The sequence below is a fragment of the Lineus longissimus genome, chromosome 4 (assembly GCF_910592395.1).
Source record: "Lineus longissimus chromosome 4, tnLinLong1.2, whole genome shotgun sequence".
Taxonomy (NCBI): domain Eukaryota; kingdom Metazoa; phylum Nemertea; class Pilidiophora; order Heteronemertea; family Lineidae; genus Lineus; species Lineus longissimus.
Window position 1 is genome coordinate 14,306,913 of NC_088311.1, and position 25,240 is coordinate 14,332,152.

The 25,240-nt window shown below is 39.4% G+C and overlaps 1 protein-coding gene across 1 annotated transcript; it reads right to left on the reverse strand.

Annotated features, from left to right (window-relative positions):
• Positions 1 to 5,214: 5,214 nt before the first annotated feature.
• LOC135486402 (uncharacterized) lies at positions 5,215 to 25,240 on the reverse strand. Its single transcript, XM_064769162.1, has 4 exons — positions 25,034 to 25,240; positions 22,053 to 22,181; positions 5,821 to 5,963; positions 5,215 to 5,361 (listed from the first exon to the last, which is right to left on the reverse strand). Exons 1-4 carry the CDS (start codon positions 25,198 to 25,200, stop codon positions 5,273 to 5,275), a joined length of 528 nt encoding a protein of 175 aa, XP_064625232.1. The 5' UTR covers positions 25,201 to 25,240; the 3' UTR covers positions 5,215 to 5,272.

Below are 25,240 nucleotides of genomic sequence, written 5' to 3' on the forward strand. Positions count from 1 at the left end.
TAACATATCATTTATCCTATTATACGATTTAGAAAACCGTCATAGTAATTATACATATAAAAAATGAGTTTTGTTTTGGTCCTTGATCTGATTCCAGGTTTTTAACTACTTGTTTTAGACAAATGTTTCAAGGTTGATCCTTATTTACCTTCTGACTTACATTCTATAGATAGCCACTTGGCTACAATTCATTGCAAGCCTCTTTGAGGAGTGTTGCTAATATGCAAGTTGCAAGTTGCAAGTAGAAAATGCAAGTTGCAAGTTGGAAATGCAAGTTGCAAGTTCGAAATGCAAGTTGCAAGTAGGAAATGCAAGTTGCAAGTTGGAAATGCAAGTTGCAAGTTGCGCAAGTTACAAATATATTTTCATCAAAATTACAAAGATCCCTTCACAAAGTTCAACCAGCTGAAGCCCACAACAAATAAAGGTTTGTTTTTTTATGTAAACAGTTTCTCAACCAAGTGATGAAGAACCTTGTCAATGAACAACATTCTAATTGTTTATATCGGCCAGTGGGTTATTTTGATCTTGGCAATTAAATGCTTACATTATGTAACCATACTGTGGTATCCATTCTAGAATTAAACCCTTGTATAAACAGATCTGAATTTCTTAGTACCTTGGGGATGGGGGTCAAATGGATATTTGGGTCATTTCTATGAGAGGGCTCTGTTCTTTTGTATGTACTTCCTGTTTTAAATCCTAAACACACTCAAGGTCAAGATTTCTATATCCTTTAAACATTAATCATTTATATGCGTGGTTGCACGTGATTTGGAGTAGTGGGATAGATACCCTGCCAGAGCCACTGTGTCGTTAACTCTGAACTGGCCGAATTGCCAAGTGTAGCGCTGGTTGTAGCATTCCTTGATTTCTACTCAAGGAGGATACCGCGGTGACGTCACATCACGTGATCCCGACCCATATTAGTGATCGCTATGGCCAATCAGATTCAGTCTACTGACAGCAGCAGCACTGAACACATCTCCGCGTCTCACTGTCTGGTGCGCTCCTGTACACAAAAACACCAATAGACATGAAATATTGCAATACCTAGTATAGATTCTTCCTGTGTAAAATAATATTTACAGAGCAGATTAACTTCCACGAATAAAAAAGACGTTTGGCGTGGCCAAAGTGCGGAAATAATGTATCCGCTAAAATACACTACGATATACACTAGGCAATGCACTACGCAATATACAGTAGAGATGCAGTTGAGTTTGTTATTGTTTTGACTTAGAAGCCCGCCCATATCATAATATATTCATGTATTCATGAAGTATGAACTCATTTCTGTCCAATACAACTCTAAGAACAGTCAATTTCTCCTTAAATCATCACCGAAACCGCGATATCCGCAGGAAGATTTCGTTCTAGTGTCCGAAAATGCATGATCTTACAGGGGCGCTAACTCGACAAATAGAGGGGATCTATGGGGATCTATGCGAGTTTTAGGTCCAACAGGTCTCAAACTTGTAAAATCTGTAAACATGCCTCCAAATCCCATTATGATAATGAAAAGATTGCCCCATATCTGGGAGACTGTTTTAAACCATCGCTAATTTTGGAAGATCGGTGCCCGGCTATTTGGTTTTAAAAACCCTATTTTTCCCCATCAAAACAGCACTTTTCATTATTCAAATGATAGCTTATTGTCTGAAGACTTATTTCATAGCAGAAAAGTACTAATAACTTTGATTTGATGCGAAAAATCTAACTTTTTTGATGACTTGATTTTCCCTTGGCCGTGGATCGAGTTTGTTTACATTATGCAGCGCCATCTTGGAAAAGCCGTGACGTCACCGCGGTATCCTCCTTGATTTCTACTGAAGGTTTGTGGAGAGACTGGGTGTAAAGAGCTGAGAGGGGAAAATCATTGATTTTGCATGGTTGGGACCAAGAATCTTACGTCGACTTAGGGATTTTGGCGACTAAGAGATGGCAAGTTAGAAAGTTAGAAATTATAATTTCATACTGTACCTATTATAATAATCCTTCTTATGTCTCAATGTTCATGCTTCAATGGTGTCAGCATACAGAGTGTTTCATAAAAAATAGTTCTGCATTATTATATGATGATTCAATAACGTTAAGTAAACATTTTTCTAACTTTTTGTTGATGCATTCAATCCTGAATAGAAATCAAAAGACTTCCTGTTACTTTAAATCGAGGAACCAGTTTCTTCACTGGAATCATATTGAAGATCCAAGGAATTTACTCTAAAGGGAAACTGAAAAATGATTATTTGCATGATTTTGTTCAGTCTGTGTTCAGTAGACTCAATAATTCAGTCTGGGGTCACCGCAAAACCCACTCTATCCCCTGTTTGTGTGAGTAGGTGCGAGGATAGACGACTGGATTAACGGGTAGTGTTCAGATGCTGAAAGTTGCCAGCTGCCTTGATTAGGAGGGTGAACTGCATGCCAGAGTCACAGAATAAGGCGTCAATGGCCATCTTATAATCCAGATATGCATCATACGCCAATCTTGTTGATAATATGGTGTATATACTATACGATAGATTGATTTGACCAAGCCTGCTAGACCTTTTTAAACACGAGAGCACAGTATCAACCCCCTATCAAGTTGACACGTTGGGAAAGTTTCATGAGCACAGGTCCATTGGTATTTCCGCAAAGTCCCGTAGTCTATTCTTTTAATAGTATAGATAGATGGAGAACACAACATAGAAAATAACCCAGTACATGACAATGGAATAGAAAATGGAATAGACACGTCAATATTTAAATGTGGGTTTAAAGAGTTTACTGAAGAAACCCAATACTGGCCTACCAGATCTTTTCCTTAGACAATCTATAGACAGTCTACCTCGAGTAGGCCTACCAGTAACATGGCATAAGCAATCTACTTTGTGTACTACATTTCAATTTGATTGATCGAAACTTGCAACTTGCATTTTCAACTTGCAACTTGCATTTTCAACTTGCAACTTGCATTTTCAACTTGCAACTTGCATTTTCAACTTGCAACTTGCATTTTTAACTTGCAACTTGCATTTTCAACTTGCAACTTGCATTTTTAACTTGCAACTTGCAACTTGCAGAAAGGAAGCAGGTGAATCCTCGCAGTTATGCAATATTTACAGGTATTTTCCAATATTGTGTATCAATGGGAAGCACAGCCGCTAGTGTACGAGGCCTATGTGGGGTAAACATGCAAGAGAACATGCATAGTTACATATGAAGAATGGAATGATTTTGCTTGAAATCGTCTCTAAGTATAGTGATGAAGGCAGCACTATACATCCCCGCTGGTTGCCGAACACCATCGCTCCCGCGATGGTTTGTAGTCACATTTTTTGTTGTCAGCACTATACAGTTGCGCCAAATGTGTTTTGCCTAGGTGTGATAGTGCCTGTCCTTAAAAAGAATACCTTGGACCCGAATTGTCCAAATAACTATCGACCTATAACAGTCAGCTCTGTACATACTAAGATAGTGGAAGGCTTTATGGTTCCAGTTGATGAAGCTAATGATAATCAGTTTGGTTTTAAAAAGGGCAACGGTGTCGAATTTGGATGTGCTCTTTTGCACGACATTGCCTCAAGTTGTTAATCACTGTAAATCGCCTCTATTTGTCTGTGCACTTGACGCAGAGAAATGCTTTGATAGCATTTGGCATGAAGGATTATTTTTGAAATTGCTTGATGAGATCCCGGAGTGTCACTGATTTCTTTTACGAAATTGGTATAGCAGATTATCGGCTACAGTAAAATGGAATGGAGAGTATAGCCAGTCAATACGAGTATTGCAGGGTACCCGGCAAGGAAGTATTTTGTCTCCTTACCTCTTTAAAATTTTCTTGAATGATATGTTTTCACGTGTTTCCAAAACTAAGAGAGGTGTTTGTATTGATTGCGAAGAGTATAATTCTATAGCGTTTGCAGATGATGTCACTCTGTTTAGTTTTACTACTTTTGGATTACAGGCACTTGTTAAATGTATGCGTAAACTATTCCATTGAATGGCGTTTCAAATTCAATACTGTAAAATCCCCGTGTTTGATTATTGGGAAACATGATTTCAAGGAGGAGCCAAGTTGGTTAATGTATGGCACTCTAAACAGCTGGATGTGTTAGGAGTGCGATTTGATAATAATGGTTGTGGCAAAGATCACGTTGATCAAAGGTTAAGGAAATGTAGAGGAGCTTTTTATGCCAATGCTGAGAATGGTTTGTGTTACCCTGGATTGTTGACTGAAGCGAAGGTGTATCTTTGGCGCACACTTTGCGCCCCTATCTTAATATTTGGGTGTGACACTCTATGTCTGACTAACGGTCAAATCTGTAACATGAATGTACGCGCCCATGTCTGACGGAGTCGTGGACTCTCTTCGATCTCTCTTCCGCTCCCCCACTTACAATAAGGGGGGCACTGAGTTGGCCCTGACCAGGCTCTCACTGAAGAGTTTTTAAATTGCATTATATATCTTTTATGTATATGGCCCTGACCAGGCCTTTGCTCAAGTGATTTTAATTTATACTATACTATGTACTGAAAGTTTAAACTACTATTTACGGTCTTTGAATGTACTTGAATATTTCTTTTCCCCAATTATGGGGGTGCAATAAATATTATTATTATTATTATTAACTGTTTCTCTAAACAAAAGAAAATGTTATGCAAATGTAAAATTTATTGAAGTACCGCAGAGTAATCCTTTTTTTCACGGTAGTAATAGTTTTCAAAAGTTAGTAAAATTTCCGATCTTCTCATTGAAACTGGTAGCCATTAGTCTATTTTGATGACGTCACGAAAATGATGGCTCCGGGCTGAATGCACTGATCGGAACCATTTTTTTCATTGGAGGATTTTCAAATTGTTTCTAATTTGCATATGTTCTGTGGCAATAGCATGCGTTGGGTCTCTTAATCTATGTCCAGTAAATGATGATTTATCAAGTTATCAAGATTCTCGGTAAAGCGCAATGGTGCAGACTGGTTGTGCATTGTTTAGTCCTGAGGGGCTGCTCCGGTAACTGCTGTTTTCATCCTCAAGGATGTCCCAGCCAAATTGTTATGGATACTTTCCCTGGGGTATTTATTTTCTACTGGTGTCGCTGGGCCGAAATTTGGAATCCCAATCGGAAGTGAATTCAACTAAGCAAACCCATGGTAAATTGTGTCGTATTCCGTCAATCAACGAGCTTTTGGGCCACGATCGGGAACATAAATCTGAGATGCAACATGGTCATTTCGTAGAAATATATTTACTGGTGTTAAAACTAGACAGTAAATTGCGGTGTTGCCTACATGGTCAAACCGTTGCCACCTCCAATAAGACCAGCTTCAATGAGGTCCTTCAGAGTGTCTATGTTATCACCGGCTTCGTCCAGACCTGCAAGCACAACACAGAAAAACAAATAATAGTACAGGATATTTGTAACATTACATTTATCACGGATAGATTACATAAAGCATGAGGTAATTAGGTATAACCAGAGTCTCTTAAATAAGGAGACCGGCAACTAGGGAACGAATGGTTTCAACATCAAAGCCACGCCCGTTCCGAAAGACGCGCACTAGGACAGAGCTCTCTCGGGTCACGCAAGCCAATTTCGCACAGCTGGAATTGAACAATTATTCGATCAGCTGAATATATCCAGTCTTACGAGATTCATGGCTGTATAAAACATACAATGGCCACCGTGCCGAAATGTTCACAATGTATTGATTTTAATTAATCCTGGTAGTGCAAACATTTAATATACATTACGTGCGTTCATCTTTCATATACTACATCTTCTGAATAGCCTAACTTTGAAACAATACGTTGGTATATTTCAATCCAACTCACTAAGACAGTTATCCTGTGCAACAAGAACGAATCCCTTGCAGCACTTAACGTGTTTGTCTGGGCAAGCATCCTGGTCGGGCACCTCATAGTAGTCCACGTAGTATTTGGATTGTTGTGTATATCTCATATCGTACAGAGAACATCTAGAAAAGAGATTAGGCCGGGTCTATTTGGCAGGCCGCTCGCCGAACAGGCATCTTTTTTGTCCTGTTTGGAGAGCTGCTTGCCAAAAAGCACTAATAGGCCACCCTGTTCGGCCAGTCGGGCTTGCCAAACAGGTAAAAAATCTACCCTGTTTGGCGAGCTGGAGACTTTACTTTAATATTAATGAGTTCGGCTCTCCATTCAGGACAAGAAAAAGTCGCTGTTTGGTAAGCCGGGCTTGCCAAGTAGTCACTTCCAAGAGATTAACGTCACCATAGCGTCATTCACCAGATTTATGACGTCGGACAACGTTATGGCCACGCAATTTCCTTGATTTTTGCCTTGCCGCGCCCCCGTTCGCAGCGCCAAAAGAGCGTTTCTCTCTGCGTTGCGATGCTACTGTCACATATCGGTAAAATTTGGTACTAACTCGCGCCATATTTGTGGCAGAGACTAAAACCTCTGTAGCATGTATGACTGTTCGGGGAGAGCGATTTATCAAAGATGGCGAAATTGTAAGTTTTGAAAGGAAAAATTGGTGTTTATTTCATCAAATTCCAAGCAAAATCAACCGAGTTTGATCAATTTTTCGAAAGATGATATTTTCGCAATCTTCGCTGAACATACCTCACTCAAAGATATTTTCCAGCTTTGCGGCGATATTTGGTAAATTGATATTTTGTGAAGTGGTTGACCAATCCAAAATGAATTCACATCTTTAAAAACATTTGAGCACCCGGTTTCCTTAATATTTCTTTTTTGGCACTTAATTTGGTGATTTTTCGAAGAAATCTCATTAATTATTTATGACGTTTTGGATCACGTGATGTTAATCAAGCCCTTTTTCGCGGCAATTGCGTGCACGACGCGATATTGTAAAAATATTTTAATGCACAGCGTGTCTCAAATAAATTGTGGTTAAAAGTGAGAATGGCATGATTGTAGCCTGTTTGAGTTCTGTTGATGAATATGCTTAGTCTGACTATAATTTCTACAACTTGTGGCCAAATGACCAGATGATTTTGAGCCTTTTGATAAAGCTACTGGTAGAATAGTCATCACATCAGACATGTCAGAGTGACACTGACAGTGACTGACTGAGTGAGTGTTATGTTATGTTATGAGACTGGAGGTATGTCATGTGTTCCACCATATCGTCATTGATATTGACCAGGAATACTATCGATTTGTGTGGATGTGCTCAAACAGTAATGCTTCACTTCCGAACAGATCCAGGTGACTGAGATGTCACTACTACTACATTGTTGGGCAATCCGACTGATTCTTAATTCAGAAATTTCTCTGTATATCCTCTGTGAAAATAAACTTTCTCATAATGATATATCTTTTGTTTGTTTGTTTGGTAATTTTAGTTGCCTATGTTTAGGCACTTTTTTTGCCAGATTTGCTTGTAAAAGGCTGCCATAGTTCAGGAAAAGAAATCATATACACATTACAATGTGGATCTTCACGGTCCAAAACACCAGGGCCTACTAGGTGACATGGCTCAATAATAGGCATTGTCTGGTAATTTTGGACGACCTTTGGATGGATAGTTTATTTTCCCTGACCCTGGCCTGGGTCTGAACGAGCTTCCAAGCCATCAATGATGCTTATAAAGCCGGGAATAGCCTCATCAGTACCCCCACAAGAGTTATTTTGTGCCAGACATCGCGCACAGAACTTGCCATCATCTCATTTTTAGAGTTGCTGTATCAGTAAAAGATAATACCAAAAAGCTGATAAAGTATGTAATTTGAGCAGCATGACCAATGCCAGTGTTAAAAGGTGTAAACTTAACCTATTACAGGACATCTTCCTGCAAGATTGTGATTGGTTTAACTTGAAGTTTGTCATCAATTTGTCTGTTGTAATTGTACATCCATGCTGTTGTCATTCAGGAAAAATCTGCTTTATCTTTCAGCTAATACTTTCACTTCTCAAGTCAATCGGGTTTGATGAACATGTCAAGCTGTTGAATGGTGTAAACAATCATTAGCAAATAACGTCACGAATGAAAATAAGTTTGATTCCTTCCACTTGAAAAGTTCAACAGCACCACTTGCAAGAATTTGAATTTGGCATTGTGTTTTACACCCTTCAACAATTGACTGTCTGTTTGTTATTAGTGTTCTTGTTTCAATGTTAGCGTTTCACTGTTAAAGAGTTTCAAGATGCAGAAGAGAGGATTAGTTATCTTTAATGTTAAGTTTCTTCTTTGCATCATTTTGTCATTAAATTTGGGCAATGGTGGTCTCATTAAATTTGGGCAATGGTGATCTCATGAAAGGAGGGATGGGACGGCAGGATGGGCTATTGGACAAGTTTTCATAATCGGTATTCTAGAACACGTTTTGTAGCGATGGTGGCGATCCTAGTGTTCGGGCCTCTTCGGCTCAACTTCGGGTGTGGTCGGAACCTAAATCCGGCTGCAACATTTTCTGACAAAAATCAGAGGCAACTTAAACGTATTTTCCAGCCGTGCGGCAGAAGTAATCATTTTTACTATCATGTTATTCAGTCAAAGATACATATAACAATAAATATCAGTCATTACTTCTGAGCACGCGCGATGTTTTTGATGAGTTAGGTGCATTTATTCAACAGAATTACGTGAAAAAATTGCAAATTTTCGGGCGACGACCGCTGTTCAAAGTTACGTAAACAGCAAACCTCAGGACTTTTTACACTTTTTTCTTAATGAAACTACTAATTAATGTTTCATCTAGAATAATATGTTCCGTTTACATGTCATTCAGAAAGATTTTGGCAAGTTTAGGATCGATTTCCGACTTCATATTTTTCACGCCTAAATGTACGCGATAATGAGCTCGTAATGATATGCAGTGACGTCATAGCGCAGAGAGAATTACGCGGAAATGGGGGCGCGGCCAACTGACTGTTTAGTCAAAGGCTCATCTTTCTAAACCATAATAAGCCACCAATGCATCGATTAATCTATAGTCTCATTAGGGACTTTTTTTGTATTCATGCGCGGCCAAGCTCTAACCGTAGTTCCTAAAATCATTGATTTCTCGGTCCTCACAGTATGTCAGTGTTGATTCAGCAGTTGTTTTGGCAAATACATGTTTTTTTGGAGTTTCTGAAACCTAGAGCGCTACTCGATAGGCGGCTAACAAGAAACTACGCATTTACTCTTGTTGCCGACGTATGTGTACACTGAACTTGGGATGTGCGTCGGCCCCGTGTTGAAATGCCGTGCAGTACCAGTTGGTGCGTTTTTCGCTGATTTATGCAAAATTCAACATATCTCAAAAGTTCAATGGTTGACCCTCGTTTTTTTTTTATTTTTGTGTAGCGTAAGCAACTGTCTTTCATGGGAAATGTATAATATTTGGGGTTTTTCGTGATTGTCCGGCCCAATTGGCAATATTGCCATTTGGGATGGTGAACAGAGGTAGGAGCAAATGCGACGCTTATGATTTATTTAAAGAAATAAAATGCCCGATTTAACATCCTGCAGAATCAGGGGAATCGGGCGTTTCCAGTGATATACGACACAAATGGGTTGCCCTCATGCATTCACTTTGGAAACGCATTTTAAAATAGATGTTACGTCCTGTTAATGGGGCACGTCATCATCGCGTACATTTGGGAAAAACTCCCTAACGAGACCTATAGATATTTATCACATGCCAAGACGTCATCGAGGTTTTGCGAAAACCTGTCTCAAAATCATATCAGATATAAATCGTGACAGAAAATCATACCAAACCCTAGATCTTTTGATGATCTATCGGTTGAACACCATTAAAACCGATTTTAGACTTGGCAAAACAACTTTATTCGATTGTTTCTGAGCGTCGTCAGTCCTGCCACCCAGCTGTGTGATATTTTCCCTGATCACACGGGTGAACTATGTGACGCGGTGAACAGTCTTTGTGACGAAACATTGTTGTGGTCTTGACAAAGTACGTCTTTGTCGCTGTTGTAGTAACGTCACGGCTGTTATAAAACGCGGATTCCGCGGAAATCCACGGAAAAATCACAAAGCCGCCAGTAAATACGCGCATAATATTTAATGATAATTATATTATACTAATAACAACATAAATCATTAATCGGAGGCAAGAACTACCAGTTATCTGCACATCGGTCAGACTTTAATCCTCTGGAGCGCCATTCATGCCATTCCGATCGACTCTTCCCTCTTTTTTTCTTGGTGTTGATAAACTTTGCATGTTATCTTCGACACCACCGTGGTTCCTTCCCTAACGGAACACATTGCGAGGCTGCTTTCAAGTGTGATTGATGCCCGGATTGATGTATATGCCTCCTTCAAATATAAGTCGATGACGAACTGAGTTCTGGTCTACGAATTTTTTTTAGGACAATCTCCTTGCAGCTCGAACCTAACCAACCATATGCGACTGCACATTGAAGTCTAATTTAAGAAATCACAAAAACTTACTTCGCGGCCCGTCTAGCGTATAAGTTTATTTCAAACTACAAGGTGCTTGTGATTTACGGCGCATACAGCGCACCATATAACGGGGATTCCCAAAGACCTTGTCACCAGGAGTACTTCATGCGCACAACAATGCACACTACTAATAATATGTAAAGAGCAATCTCTAGTGAACTCACACAACTGTTTGACATGGGGAGCCCCCAAACCCCCGTCCTTATATCTGACATATATAGCCAGTACATCGGGGGATGAGTCCCCCAAACCCCCTCCCCGTTCTCTGAAAGTGACAGGTTTTAGTCAGTACATTGGGGGAAGGCCCCTCCCCCCAACACCCCCCATTGGACTCTAAAAATAGAATTCCTTGGAGACGCTGAACAATAAGGCCCCATAAAGAAATAGTCCCCGCCCCGGTAGCTGTCTCATATCTGCTGAAAGAAGCAGCTCTTTGTGGTGAAATAATAATTGAATGCATGTCATGACACCCAGGAGCTTTTTCTCATTTCTGAAACAGTTGCATGGTTGGAATGAATTGCCAAATCAGTCCGTCAAATCTCTATCCAAATGGAACTTTAAGACCACTCTATAATTGTGCAGTAGTGTTAAAACTGACTTTTTTGAAGTAAAGTACGTAAATCGAGAAGAAGAGGACGTTTGCTTTGGTCTGCAATAAAATGTCACATCTGTCTCCGCCGACGTTGTCCTGTACATATGTCCTAGCAGACGATTTTTAAAATCATGATGTCCCACATCCGCACTTCAGTGGCGCCGGTGTGAATAAATCTACTTGCGTGAATGGTCAATGGCTCATGACGTCATGAAATAATTGCGTCACGAGGAAGGAAACAATGGGAATCATGGTAACTGTGGTTGCGGTGCGTCGTGAAAGCAGGATCGGCAAGCGCGGCCCGTATGGAATGCAACAAACTGTACCGGAACCGGAACTGTCATGGGTCTGCACAAATTTTTTCAGATTCGATGGACATGATGGATATATGAATTTTGTTAACATTTTATACACACGTAACCATTATACTCACTACGTTGTGAGTTATGAAAAACTCTCACCTGCGGTTCAGGTAGCCACCCTGTAGACAAGTTAGATTTTTCCGCGGATTTCCGCGGAATCCGCGTTTTATAACAGCCGGTAACGTCAGCTCCTCATTGCGGCCGTGGATTTCATGTCATTGCATAGCAAGGCGCACTTTTGGTCTAGGATTTAGTTAAGTGAAACTTGCGATGATTCGGGCTACAAATCCCTCAAAAAATTGCAGTTAGTGGCATCTGATACACAGAAAATGACTCTTCGGTCTCGTGGGTTTCCGGGCCAAGACAACCACTCATGTGATATATCCACTCCAAAAACACACTCGGTTGGTTTTCTTATTATACGAAGACCGATCGGTCGGTACACAAGCACAGACTAATTAGTGGTTCCGCAACGCAGTTATTATTGTTTTAAATTACCATTGCTTCCGTGGCGACTGTGATCAGTTTTCGGTAAATTTTAGGGGGAGGGGGGGTGGTCTATTCATTCCCCACATTTTGCTAAATGCGGCATATCAAGCACGTTTATCATCTTATTCGGATCAAAACCGATACAGTTTTAGCCACTATATTTTGGCTGTGACAGTCACATCTTTCATTATGCGGCGGTCATATTGAAAATTGTAAAGCGGCAGCCATTTTAGGGCTGGTGAGGGGGGGGGGGGTCCGTTCATTTGCCACATTTATAAAACGCTCAGCCTAACGAAAACAATTGCAGCTTTTATGGTATTCATCACGTCATTAATAAATTAAGGAAACCTAAATTTAGCACCCCTATTTTGGATGGGATTTCTCCAAGATAGATACTTTTCCACGCTCTCTAAAAAAGTGTCCCATACATTCTTTTTTATGGTCACACTAGCCGGTCAGTCCTACCTGCCTCCAAAACTGACGTGACGTTATTTCATGCATACCCCTGTTCCAGCGGCTGTAGACTTGGCGGTACCTTACTCTAACACAAACATATACATTTCTGAATAGCTTGTCATTTCTAGAATACATCTGGCCAAGTTTCTACGTCGTCTAGACATACAGTCATGCATATATAGGAGCAGCACAATGCACGAGACACCGTATGTTAACGAAAATTTGAAAAAATGTCACCTTTATGCCTTCAAGATTAACAAGGATGGTGAAAAAAAGTCATACACATCTACTCATCACCTTGAGAAAGCCAACTGACAACTATTTCAATCTTTTATATAAAAATAGGCTGTCGTTGCGGCTTTTGTTTGAGTTTTTGCCCTCGACATTTTACCTTGAGAACATGTGCAATCTCACAGGAATCAGTCAATGTCAACATCCTGTTTAGCTATACAAAACATGCAGGGCCCACGTAAGTGCACAGAAGAAACTGGTATTTTCCCATAATAATCGTCAGAGCTTCCCTTTCACAAAATACATTTATATCTGAACAAGTAGCAATAGGGATAGAGTAGGCCCATCTGTATCCACCGTAATCATTCAAATCACCACTGGCTAGTGAGACCCATGGGTCAAGACGAGAAGGCCCCGCATCACTAACTGACCAATCAGCGTAGGAAAGTAGTACTTTAAGGATATCAATGCGTGGTCCGACTGTCCAGTAGGGGTGCTATCTTTGCAATCAGAATGTAGTTTCTCTGATATCATGAATTAAAGTTGTTTCTGGCGAACATTCTGATGAACTTTGAGTCTCATATGTTCACCGACGAGGATTTTGGAATCCAATTAACCCGCCGAGCCGTTAAACGTGGTGGACGTGTGAAATCAAGACAAACACGACCCCAAAAACTTCAGACCCCGAAACCCTGAAATTATGATGGTCCTGACCTGTCAAAAAGTTTATGGATTGATGCCCTGGGTGAAGTGTTATTGCCCTGTAAATATTAGGTTCGAGTGAGATATTGGGAAAAAGTTATGGCAGTTGATGTCTAAATGCCGCGAACTACATCATGATTTGGCAGCGCGACGTTATAAATCTGGCGAAGGACGCAATAGTGACGTTACACATATTTGGAGTTGATATTATAGTCTTGTCCAAGATGCTGAGAAATCTTGAACATCGCCTCTCATTTTCACAATTGCTCTCATGGATTTTCATCAAACCTACCTCAAACTGTGCATTACAGCATGTCCCTGCGTTTTAATCCATTCAAAAGTTCATTCCAACCACAACCGCTCCAGAAAATGATGGTTTTGTGTAGCATATGAGCCCCAATGCTAAATGCATGGGTCATGCTGACGCTACTTGCAACAGAGCGTCTGGAGCTTATCCAACGTCATTTTTCATAGCATTTCTTCAATATGGCTAGTAAATGGCCTATGCTGGAACATCAGGCAATTTTCTACTAGGTCACGCACCTGTATTAAACCAATCAGCACGCGGTTGTACACGAAAATAGTTCAGTTTGAGATCAATGCGTGGTCTCACCATACCAGTTGAATGGTATTTTCCATTTAAGATGTAATATTTCTAAAATTGAGAATAAGGTGTGTTTAAAATGAAGAAAATGATGAAGTTTCAGTCCAATTGGCTTACTTATGTGGTTTTGAGGCTCCATTTAACCCGTCGTGGTGAAAAAGCTGACTCGCGGGTTAAAAGCCGTCAAAAATCCCCCCCCCCCCCACCCCCAGTACAGACCCCCAAACCCTCAAATTATCATGCATAACGTACAACGAAAATTTCATGGGTTGACAGGCTAGGAGAGGTCTTTCTGGCTTTGAAAGCGTTCCTACCAGATTACGTCTCGGAAAAAGTTATGAGCATGTAGAAAGTACTGTTTTAAAGGGAAAACGGCTGAAAACGTTATTACAGGTACGCGGCCAGGAGCGGTTGTGGTATGAATGAACTTTTGTAGGGATAAAAACGCAGTGACATGCTGTAACAATCAATTTGAGGCAGGTTTGATGACAAACCGAGAGATATTGTGAAAATTAGAGCGATTTTCAAGATTTCTTAACATCTTGAACCAAACTATAGTTGTTATTTTTTTGCATCTTGATATTAGACAGGTTGAGAAAGTGAGAACGAGAATTAAGCGATTTTGTTTTATCTCGTTGAGGTAAGCAAGTTAAGTTTATTGATATGTGTTATTGTTTCTATGTACTCTGGACACCAAAGTTTCTTCCGACGTCAAAATGCCACGCAGATCTCGATCTCGATTCCTCATTTTTATGTTTATTACGCAAAAATTCCACCTCGTTCTCGTTTTCTCTTCCACATTTTATGTTCATATAAAGTTGGTTAGAATGTGTTGCAATATCAAGAATAAGAAAGAGCCCGTCAATATTTACATGAGAATTTTGAATCAGTGGTACGTGTACAGTTTTTTCAGATTTGCATCCGGTTACGCATGCATATTAATAAGTAGCCCTTAGTAATAGCAGAGTCTTTCAAATAAAGAGTCAGGCAACTAGGGAACGTATGGCTTCAAAATTAAAGCCGCCGCCAGTTTCAGAAGACGCGCGTTGGGACATAGCTCTCTCGGGTCACGTGGTACACGTGTACAGTGTCAAATATAGCATTTATATGAAAAGCGATATGTTTTGCATTTTACTTTTCGACAGTTTTGAGGAAAAGTGATGGCACTGGTTTAAGAATAATTTTCGAAAAGCGTTTTCTACTCCACATCATCGCATATTGTTGTGGTTAGCAGTTAAGAATGTTGTCGGTGCTAACTGGACCATCGAAGGGTATCACAATGGTTCCATTTGTTGTCATCTAATGGGATATTCATATCTTATTAATTTTGACCGACTATAACTATTTTTATAGCAGGTTTAATTTCAAGTTCGCGATAAAAAACGAAAAAAAGCAAAAAGGCCATATCAAGTCAATTAAAACTGTCCTAATCTAATGAAACTGTCATCTAATGGGAAATTTGATAGCTTTGTGATTTTGAATCCCAGTTTCTAGTTTATTTAGATTAAAAAAAACGGTTCATTTTGCCATCGATGAGCTTGTTTTGATACTCATACATATATAAGTGCAAAGTGGTGTGCGGTATTCCGTTCCAATATTGTTGAACAAGAACTTTGACTGAAACCTTACAAACATTTATGATGTGTACATCAATCTTTGAGTAACATCATTAGAAACAATTTACAGTATATGTTGCGTGTTGATTACAACCTTATTATATATTTCTTATGACAAATTGCAAACAGATGAGAGTGTATGCAGCTTATTGTGGTTTAATTAATATTTTGTTTGGCAATAAGCAGCTTATCAACACATCTGTCTAAATTCCTAGATCGTTCTAATCAATACAATTTGTATTGTAAGTAATAAAAGTGTTTTTATTAGTATACGTATTTGTAACCCGATAAATCATGTATGTACCTCATGTGCAGAGTAATATATTTCCTTAAATATTGTTCGTTCCATCATTGTTTTGCATCTCGGTTCAGCTTGTAGCTGAATTTAAAAAGGCTTCATCATGGCTTCCACTTAATTGCCCGAGAGAGCTGTGGGATTTTAGGAAACCTGCCGTGACCTGACTTTTTATTTGAACGGCTCTGGTAACAGGGAGATTAGAGTACGACTATCGATGACTATTCCTTAAATCAGCCGAAGAAAACTTCGTTTTCCTTTTAATTTCAGGAAAAAGGCCATCGCCAATCCTACCACAAATATCCTATGACAAAGGTAAAGTGTGTGTTCCTAATAGTGGTAAAAAAGTTGTTAAATAGTGGTACTAACTGAATTACTAAATACACTATTTATTATGCGATAGCAACACAACATAATGATATGTCAACATATGACTTTTCGCTAGTAAAGTGCATTGAGCAGAGCCAAGCAGTTTGCAGTAAAGTTAAATTAACATGAATTAGGTCGCATATTTTATCGTACTTTGGAATCCATTGGAATCCATACTCTGTATTAATCCGTTGTCAGCCATGTTGTTTACCTTCCTTGCCATCGACCGGCACGGCATTACGGTCGTTATCCGGAAGCCATTGAAATCATTTAATCATGCACAGTCCCATACTATCCACATGTTAACAAATATACAGTACTCCATTAATAATCCTCCAGTTTTGACTAGTCCAATAGACCAATAATCCAAAGGTCCAATAGTCCACCATATCTTGTACTCTGGTGTAGGCCCTTTTAACGACATTGAAGTAAAATAAAAAATGACAAAATCTTGATAAGTCTACTCTCTTCGAGACGTGAAATGGCCAAACTGTCTACACCCTGGTTCTAGAAATATCCAGTCTAGTGACTCACCATTGATTGCGAAAGCATAAGGGGAATTCCTGTGGGAAACACCAAGGCCTACTGACTTCAAACGTGAAACTAGATATGGTGATTTTACTGTGTTCCTCCCATTCTGTTGAGGCCCTCTGTAATTCTTCGTGTGCCAATTTATGTCTTTTAATCTCAGCTTTGTAACCGTTCTTGTCTAGTTTTTTAACAAGGTAACCAGATCCAGTGATTGCTAATCCATTGATCACAGCAGAGCCAATCAACATACCAATGCCTGCCATTTAATTTAACGTAATTTTGGTGCTTTGCTCTTAATTTTCCCAAGTCTAGATCCAATTTTGATTAACAATTGTCGTTTTCATCAGTTAATCTGATCTTTATTTTATTGAAACTTGATTTACATGGTGTCTGTATTGGTTTATCAAATTTGTATGTTTTCAGCTCTCCAATGTTAGCATTCTTTAAGCTCATCTGATGGCTCACCTTTACTAAGTACTTTATTAGTGTTAATTATGTCACAGTGGAAAATAAAATAGTTCATTGGTCTGAAATTAATTTGATAATCAATTTCACCGTCAACCGCAGAATAGGGCCATTCCGATTGTTTTAAACTAAACAATTAATTGCTTTGATCGATAAACATAATAGGATATCGATTCTCATTTTTCTCTTAAGTAAGTGTAAGATAGCTTTACCAGTTGGTTCTTCTAAATCAAATCTAACAGCATTTCTACTTAAGATGCTTTCTTTCAATTGATATGAAAATGCTTTTGAAAAGCCTTCTAGGTCATAGAGCCATCTGGTATCGTATATCTCTTAACTTGATTTTGTTATGCTTCACTTCTTCACTGGCTTCACTTATGTTGTGAAATGAACATGGTATTCCTGCATACGTTAAACTGACACTACTTACATTCTGAATTTCTTTGTTGAGATTGATAACTAAATCAGTTGAACTCTGATCTGGGAAGTCTCTATATTCAATGTTTATTACAGTTTTCATTTAATTATCTAATTTATCAATCAATTAGATCTAATCGATCTGACTTTGTCCTGAGAGCAAAGCTCGATCACTTTATTATGTTTCTTGGTGAGATACCTTGATGGTAAAGGCACTGTTATTTCCCATTACTAACAGCTACAGTTCCACCCAGTTTCAGAACCTCTTCTCGGTTGGCCTGACTAGGTGAACCAATATCTATTCTTAAAAACCTTCTTGGGAAGTAGGAGTAACGAATTGTTGTTGTTCCCAATAAGACAGTTTGGTACAGTGTATTGATGATGTCTTTCTTTCCTGGTGTATCCATTAGGTTAGAAGGAAATCTAATGCTGTAAGAAGGTAATCTGTGAACTTGTATGGCCCCATTCTTGCTTCTTTTGCGATCGATAATCGTATTCCACCCTTTTGTTTGGAAGCTAGTTACCTGAACCATGAAGATGGTTATCCTCTGTAGTTCTCAGATACAACCACAACCCGTAATGGTTAGTGTCACCGAAGTATTTCTCCATTGTCATGTAACAGCCATGAGTTTTCTTCAGATCTTCAGACATGAACTGTTTCTTGATCTCCTCCCATTGTTCCATCATCTCATTCCTTTGGGGAACAATTGATTAGAAACACTCTCTATTGTAATCTGCCCTTAAGTGAAACTAGGGTTTTCAACCATCTCGGAATCTCTAGAACTCGACATAATCTGACACAAGTAGAAGCAATATGCCTTTAATATATATCCTTGGAAAACCAATGTTCTCTTTTATAAGTGTATCGTTAGCTTTAACACTGACAGTCTTGAAATTATCTATCCAATCGTAATAGATTGAGAAGCCAGAATTGTAGTTGTTACTGACTTGACTGGCTATTGTCTTGTCAGTTACTATGTCGTATTCAAAACATATGCTATCAAGTTTGTAGTTCATGAATACAATTTTGTCTGTTACATTGATTTCCACCTTGGGTACTGATGTGATTTCAATGATAATGTCCTCGTGAAACGGAAACCTGTAAAACGGGGCATGATTGTAAAACAGCTCAAAATCTAATGGTATCTTGTATTTCAATGTCTTTCCGTCACTAGTTTCATCAGTAACATTGGCTACAGCTACACCAGATCTTAGCTACCTGGGATTGTCTGATTGAATACCTTGAAACACCCTATCGTTTCTTTCTTCGTCTGTAAACCACAAATCTTTAAATGTCGAGATCAAATATCTGTTCTGTTCCCCATGTAACCAATATCTTGGAAATCAGGTTTCTACCGGGGTTGTTAACCACACTGTTTTTAGAATCACCGGAAATGGTGATATCAGCCGACAGAAAAAGAGATCTAGGGACAAAGAATGTATTCTTGACTCTCTCAATGCCGGTATCCTAATTTGCAGTGTTTCTTCTGATTTACCAGTAACATGTGGCTTACAAGTAACTAGATCAGTTTTATGATCATTAACCAGTTTAGACTTACTATTATTATTATGTTCTACCTGAACAGGTTTCTTAATGACATCATTCAATTCACTGCTCAATGTTCTTTACTAGCGAGAAGTCATATGTTGACATATCATTATGTTGTGTTGCTATCGGGTAATAAATCATGTAACTAGTAATTCAATTAGTACGACTATTTAACAACCTTTTACCACTATTGGGAACACGCACTTTACCCCAGTTATAGGAAATTTATGCTTGGATTTGCGATGGCCTTTTTCCTTATATTAGCAGGAAAACGAACTTTTCTTGGGCTGATTTAAGGAATCGTAAAGGATAGTCGTACTCTCATCTTTCTTTAACGGCCCTTGGTTAAGGGTTAGTTACCTCAGTTTCTTATTCGACATCTTTCGCCCCCGAAAAAAAAGTAATGAGGGTAATAAAACGAGAATAACAAAAAGAAAGTGAAACAGTCGGTGCTCTTGTGCATGTGCTACAATTAACGCTGGGTGACATGCTTGACCCCCCCCCCCCCCCCCCCACACATACACACATCTCACAAGTCCGACGTCCCATGAGTTCGACATCCCACGATTTCGACATCTAACGAGTCCGACATCTTACAAGTCCCACATCTTATAAGTCCGACATCCCCACAGGTCCGACATCCCACAAGTCCGACCTTCCATACGCCCGAAAGATATGAACTATATGAAGAACATTTTAAAAACGAAGGCTGATATTTCTAGTTCTCTGAATGGTCGAAAAGGTTGTTCAAGTCCGAGTTGAATATCATGCTGAAGGAATACATTTTGTTCCGTTTGGCCCTAGTTATCTGAAGAGTGTTGGCAAGACTTGCGTTATCTGGACATTTTGTCTACATATAACACGTTCGCATCGGCATGTTGAAGAAATAATGCTCCAGAATTTGTTCTTTTTTTACGTGTCCCGGTCTTTATGTGCTCCGGGTTCTATACGTCCCAGTCGGAAGGTTATGGATCAAGGGTTCTATGTTTGGGTGTTATCACAGATTTTGGCGGATATCAGTGTTGAAATATTAACGCTCTGCATGATGAAGCCGAGAATATGCTCTAAATCAGAGATAATGGAAACCACCAAAAGAGCACAGATAACATTCGTGGATTGTAGCCATGATCAATATGACATTTATTTTTCTTTTCAATCTCTACAGAGTTTGCTACTTATCAGCTCAAGGATGTGTAGAATTGTAAGTGGAAAAATTCTATAAAATGAAAACGATTTACGACAGTGCCTACTTCACAGCAAAAAGAAACTAAGGAAATGACATGAAGGCCAACCGCTCAAATTTAAAAGTTTAAAAAAAAATTATCATTACCACAAAAAAAATATATTTCCAGAAATATTAAGAATATGAAGATAATGAAATGGCCAGGGCCATTGTGCTCACCTCATGTGGAGGAAAGATGGATAAAGAGCATGGTATTGTGTCATGTAGTGTGAGTTTTGATGTGGGTCCAAGCAATTACAATTTCCCCAAAATGGCCAATTTACAGTACATTCGACCTCTGTGACCTTGAAAAGTAGGTCAAATCAAAGAAGACCCGGGTGACACATTGAATGGTTGTTAGAATTAGATATACCTATGATATAAAATTGGTGCCAATCGGGCAAGTCATTACTAGGAATAATGGCATTTTGAAGAATTTAGGATTTGGCCCCCTCCCTGGAGGCCAAACGGCAAATCAGATCGCACCAAACTTCAGTACCTGAGATCACCTGACCAAGGGGTACATGTGTACTTAATTTGTGATCAATAGTCATTGCAGTTAGGAAACGTGCCATAGTTACGGCCTGACGGCGAATTTACGCCATTTGACCTCTGTGACCTTGACAAGAAGGTCAAATTAAAAACCTGTGTGACATATACTGTATGGTGGTTAGATGTACCCATGATATCAAATTGGTGGCAATCGGGCAAGAAGTTAAGGAATAATCACATTTTTAAGGTTTTTGGATTTTGCCCCCTGGTGGTCAAGTGGTGAATCATATTGGACCAAACTTCGGTCCCTGAGATCACCTGACTAAGGGGTAAATGTGTACCAAATTTGGTATCAATAGTCATTGCAGTTTAGAAACGTGCCATCGTTTCATCCTAACGGCCAATTTACACCATTTGACCTCTGTGACCTTGAAAAGGAGGTCAAATCAAAAACCCGGAGGATATATGATGCACCTTTGCTAGAAGTACCTACCATATTTTTTTCAAAATTTCCCGACTACTATTAAGGGAGATATTGCATATTTTCACTTTTAACATTTGGCCCCCTGGTGGCCAAACGATGAAACGAATCGGACCAAAACTTCGTCTCCAAGGTGTCATTACATAAGGGTACATGTGTACCAAGTTTCAACTCAATAGCTCTAACAGTTACGAAACGTGCCCTGCTAACGGACGACGGACGACGACGACGACGACGACGACGACGACGACGACGACGACGACGACGACGACGACGACGACGACGACGACGACGACGACGACGACGACGACGACGACGGACGACGGACGCCACGGTATGGGATAAGCTCACCTCTGCTAAGAGGTGAGCTAAAAAGGAAGGAAAGACTTTTCCAATGACTATGACCTTAAACGGGGTTCTCATTAGCAAATTTCTATAGAAGAAGTCTAAACACAGATATACAGACAGTTTGTTTTTATTCTTAGCTCCGTGCGTTCGAGAGATAGACCAAAGAGAATGTCCTGTGAGAATGGCACTGAAAATGTCGCTATGGCAACAGCAAGCGCCATTTGAAAAAAATACTACCATGGGAACGAAACTCTACTATCGCGAATATTTGACACCAAGATAATCTATTTTGATAATTCAATGGATTCTTCTTGACCTCTGTCGGCCACACGAAAACTCTCTCAGCGCCAGGATTTAAGTTAAAAGGTTTCAACACTGTTTTTATCAGATTTCTTCATTTTAAAGGAAGTGTCGTAGTTTTACCTGGTAGCTCCAAGGAATCCACAATCAGTGTAGCCAATCTTGACCTTCTCGTGCACCTTCACCATCTCCATCATAGTCTTGCTCCTCTGGACAGAGTTAACAGGCTGGTCGTTTGAGCAGCACCAGTTACTAGAAGATAATACGTTGATTGTTATCACAATTTAGCGTTACCACAAAACCAGCCGTTCACGAGATAAAGTTAATAGTAAGTTTCACTCCGAAAGAAAAATATTCAAAAGCGCCCTCCTTCAAACTTAGTGAAAGTCTTCGCATGAAATTTATTGGAGACCAGTCCATCTTTAGGGCTTTAGAAGATGATACTAAAGAAAATGTGTCTAAAGAAATACTGCTCAGAGATCCAGACAGCAACTTACATGTGGCAAAACAATAAGCGACGACATGCAATCTCAGAACTCTAGTGAGATTCTGTGAATATGATTGGCTGATACACGTCACGTGACAGTGTGGTATTCGCAATGTTGCCCGCTCGATCCAGCTGGTCGACATTTTGCCATGTCTCCCGGCGTGACGATATTCGGCATGTTACTCTCCTTGGCGGGCAATATTTACTTTTTTTAGCAGATAATATGTCAAGAGTGTGTCGTTTCTCCCGGCAAAATAGACAATCATACTATACTGCCTAATACACACTAACATCACGAGGTTTTCTGTTGAGTTTTGATTGCATATAAGTTGATGATATCCGCCACGACCAGTGTTTTCTTCGACGTCGGCATCTTTACGTAAAAAGCCGATATAAAAGGACGCGCCATCTCCTGGATGATGGTGAAACTGGTGTGCCCACCGCACCTGGCGTTTCAATTAACCGAATAATTGTAGGCCTATTCTTAAAATAAACAATGACTTTTGGTACAAGATAATAAAAATTTCCCTACACGTCGGGTAACATGCCAAATGTTGCCCCTTCGGGATGCAATGTTATCCCGGCGGGCGGCATTCGGCATGTTACTCTCCGTGGCGGTCAATATTTATATAATGCCCTGCACGGAGAAAATCGCGTATATCGGGTCATCAAAAAAACACTACCAGTATTTCAGGGCAGTGACATGTTTTCATCCACGACCGGAAGTGTGGCACATTCACACAGAGCTTATTAAAATGTTAAGTTGTGGTAAATACATGGCTGGGTTGGATCAAAGTGGAATTTATTTTCAATGTGTAGTCGATTCCAAATCTACAGAGTCAGGGAATGTGACCAACTTGCATCCGTTGTCTGCGGAGGTTGCTTCCTGTTGTAGCGCGTGAGGTACATACCATTAGATCCAACAGGTTATGAATGTGTTGGCATGTTAACCTGCCAATTTTGAAAATGGGCCCTGGGGCACCCTACAATGATGATATGCTACTGAATACATGTATTGTTATTTATGATAATAATTATATACATTCTTTCCATAAAACACACTGTGCGTAATAGCTTTAGGTTATTTTTCACAAAGTTATAAGCTATTGAGTTTTGATGATGGCGCCACACCCAATGCATACGTTTGAGGCCACCTCATATAGCCAGTAGATAAACTCCTATTATATCCATGCATGATTCGCAATTTGTTCGCTTTCCATATGTCATACCAGCTCTGCATTTTTCTCTGTATTTGATGCACATCATGCTTGAAGAACCTTATTACCAGATAAACACAACAATATTTCGTTGAAAGACCAAACAACACAGATTTTCTAACTTTATTAAATACAATTTCCTTTCCTAGGATAGGCAAGCTCGGCAAACTTGAAGGCCTGTTAAGATGCTCGGCAATTTGGAGAACTCATTCTCCAGTTAATTTCACTTCAATTGTATCTTATTATTCAGTGGCTGATCCACTGTTGCTTCAGACTCAAACAATACATTTTTCATATGTTTTTTTGGTCCTTTTCACCTGAAATAGACAGCAGATTTCATACCCAATGTTTTAACCATGACCTATTCAATAAACATGACGATTTTCAGCTAACTGCTAGTATTTTTTCATTGAATTTAAGGCTCCATAACAATGCAATTGTCTCTTAATTAGGTCAGGGTAATTATAATCATTTTATTTTCACCACTATGAAATACACCATCCCTGCAAATATGAAGTGAATCGGATTTTCAGTAGCGGAAATGCATTTGATCAGATTTTCCTGCCATCACCTTTGGCTCTATATATAAATATTTGTTTAGGAATATATAAATTGTGTTCTAAGACTGGACTGATGTTTTCCGTATACTAGGATACTATGGTACCTCATATCACAGCATCGTTAATACGGATTAAAGCTATATTTGCGTACTGCAACATTATGTCATCATTAAACACTGCTGCAAAATGCTATTCTTTTTCAGCAAATTTAAGTAGATGCGTAAAAGTGCTTACATAGGTCATTCCAACAATTACACGTTTATTTAACGTTTAAATTTAATTAAATGTATAACCTCTATGCACCTTTCAAAAGCTTTAAGACAGTATCTTTAAGTTGCCTTTAATGCACTATTTATTGAACTTGGTCTGCCCAATGATAGATACATCTTTTGGCATTATTAAGCCAAACTTAAAGCTGCTTAAAAATCGTATTTCGTCCGGTGATTTGTTCTAAAGCTTAAACTACCGGACCGGAGCGAGATATCTTGGACACCCTTCAGAGAAGGCAAATAAGGCTGGCTTCTGGTACTTATACTTAGGGTATGTGGATGGCAGAGGTACGGTCGTTCGGTTTTTGACCAACCTGTATAACAGATTCGAGCGGAATGGTGACTCTAGTCGCTTTGAGAGGTAATATTGTCATCATATTATTATTGTGGGTTCCTGTGCGAATACTGCTGGTGGCATTTCTAGCTTGGGTATTCACATGAGCTTACTTTAGGACCCAGCATTATTTTATCTCGTTTAGTCCATGCCGAACAAGAAACTTTTGATATTTTCTCTTCCGAAAATACAATGCCACCCCTTTGTTGGAATTAAATCTATTAGATGACGTCTTACCTGTTTTCACCCCGTTTCTTGTGGATCTTGGATCCTCTGATCGCATTCTTGAGGCCTACTGGAAGACTCGCATAGGGCGTGTCAGCAAGGATCTGCAGTTCATAAGGAGTGGGATCCCATGCAATAGCAGCACCGACACACACCAATAAGAGAAAAAGTATTTGCATTCTAAGAGCTGGTTTGACCAACAGCAGCTACAGCAGTCAA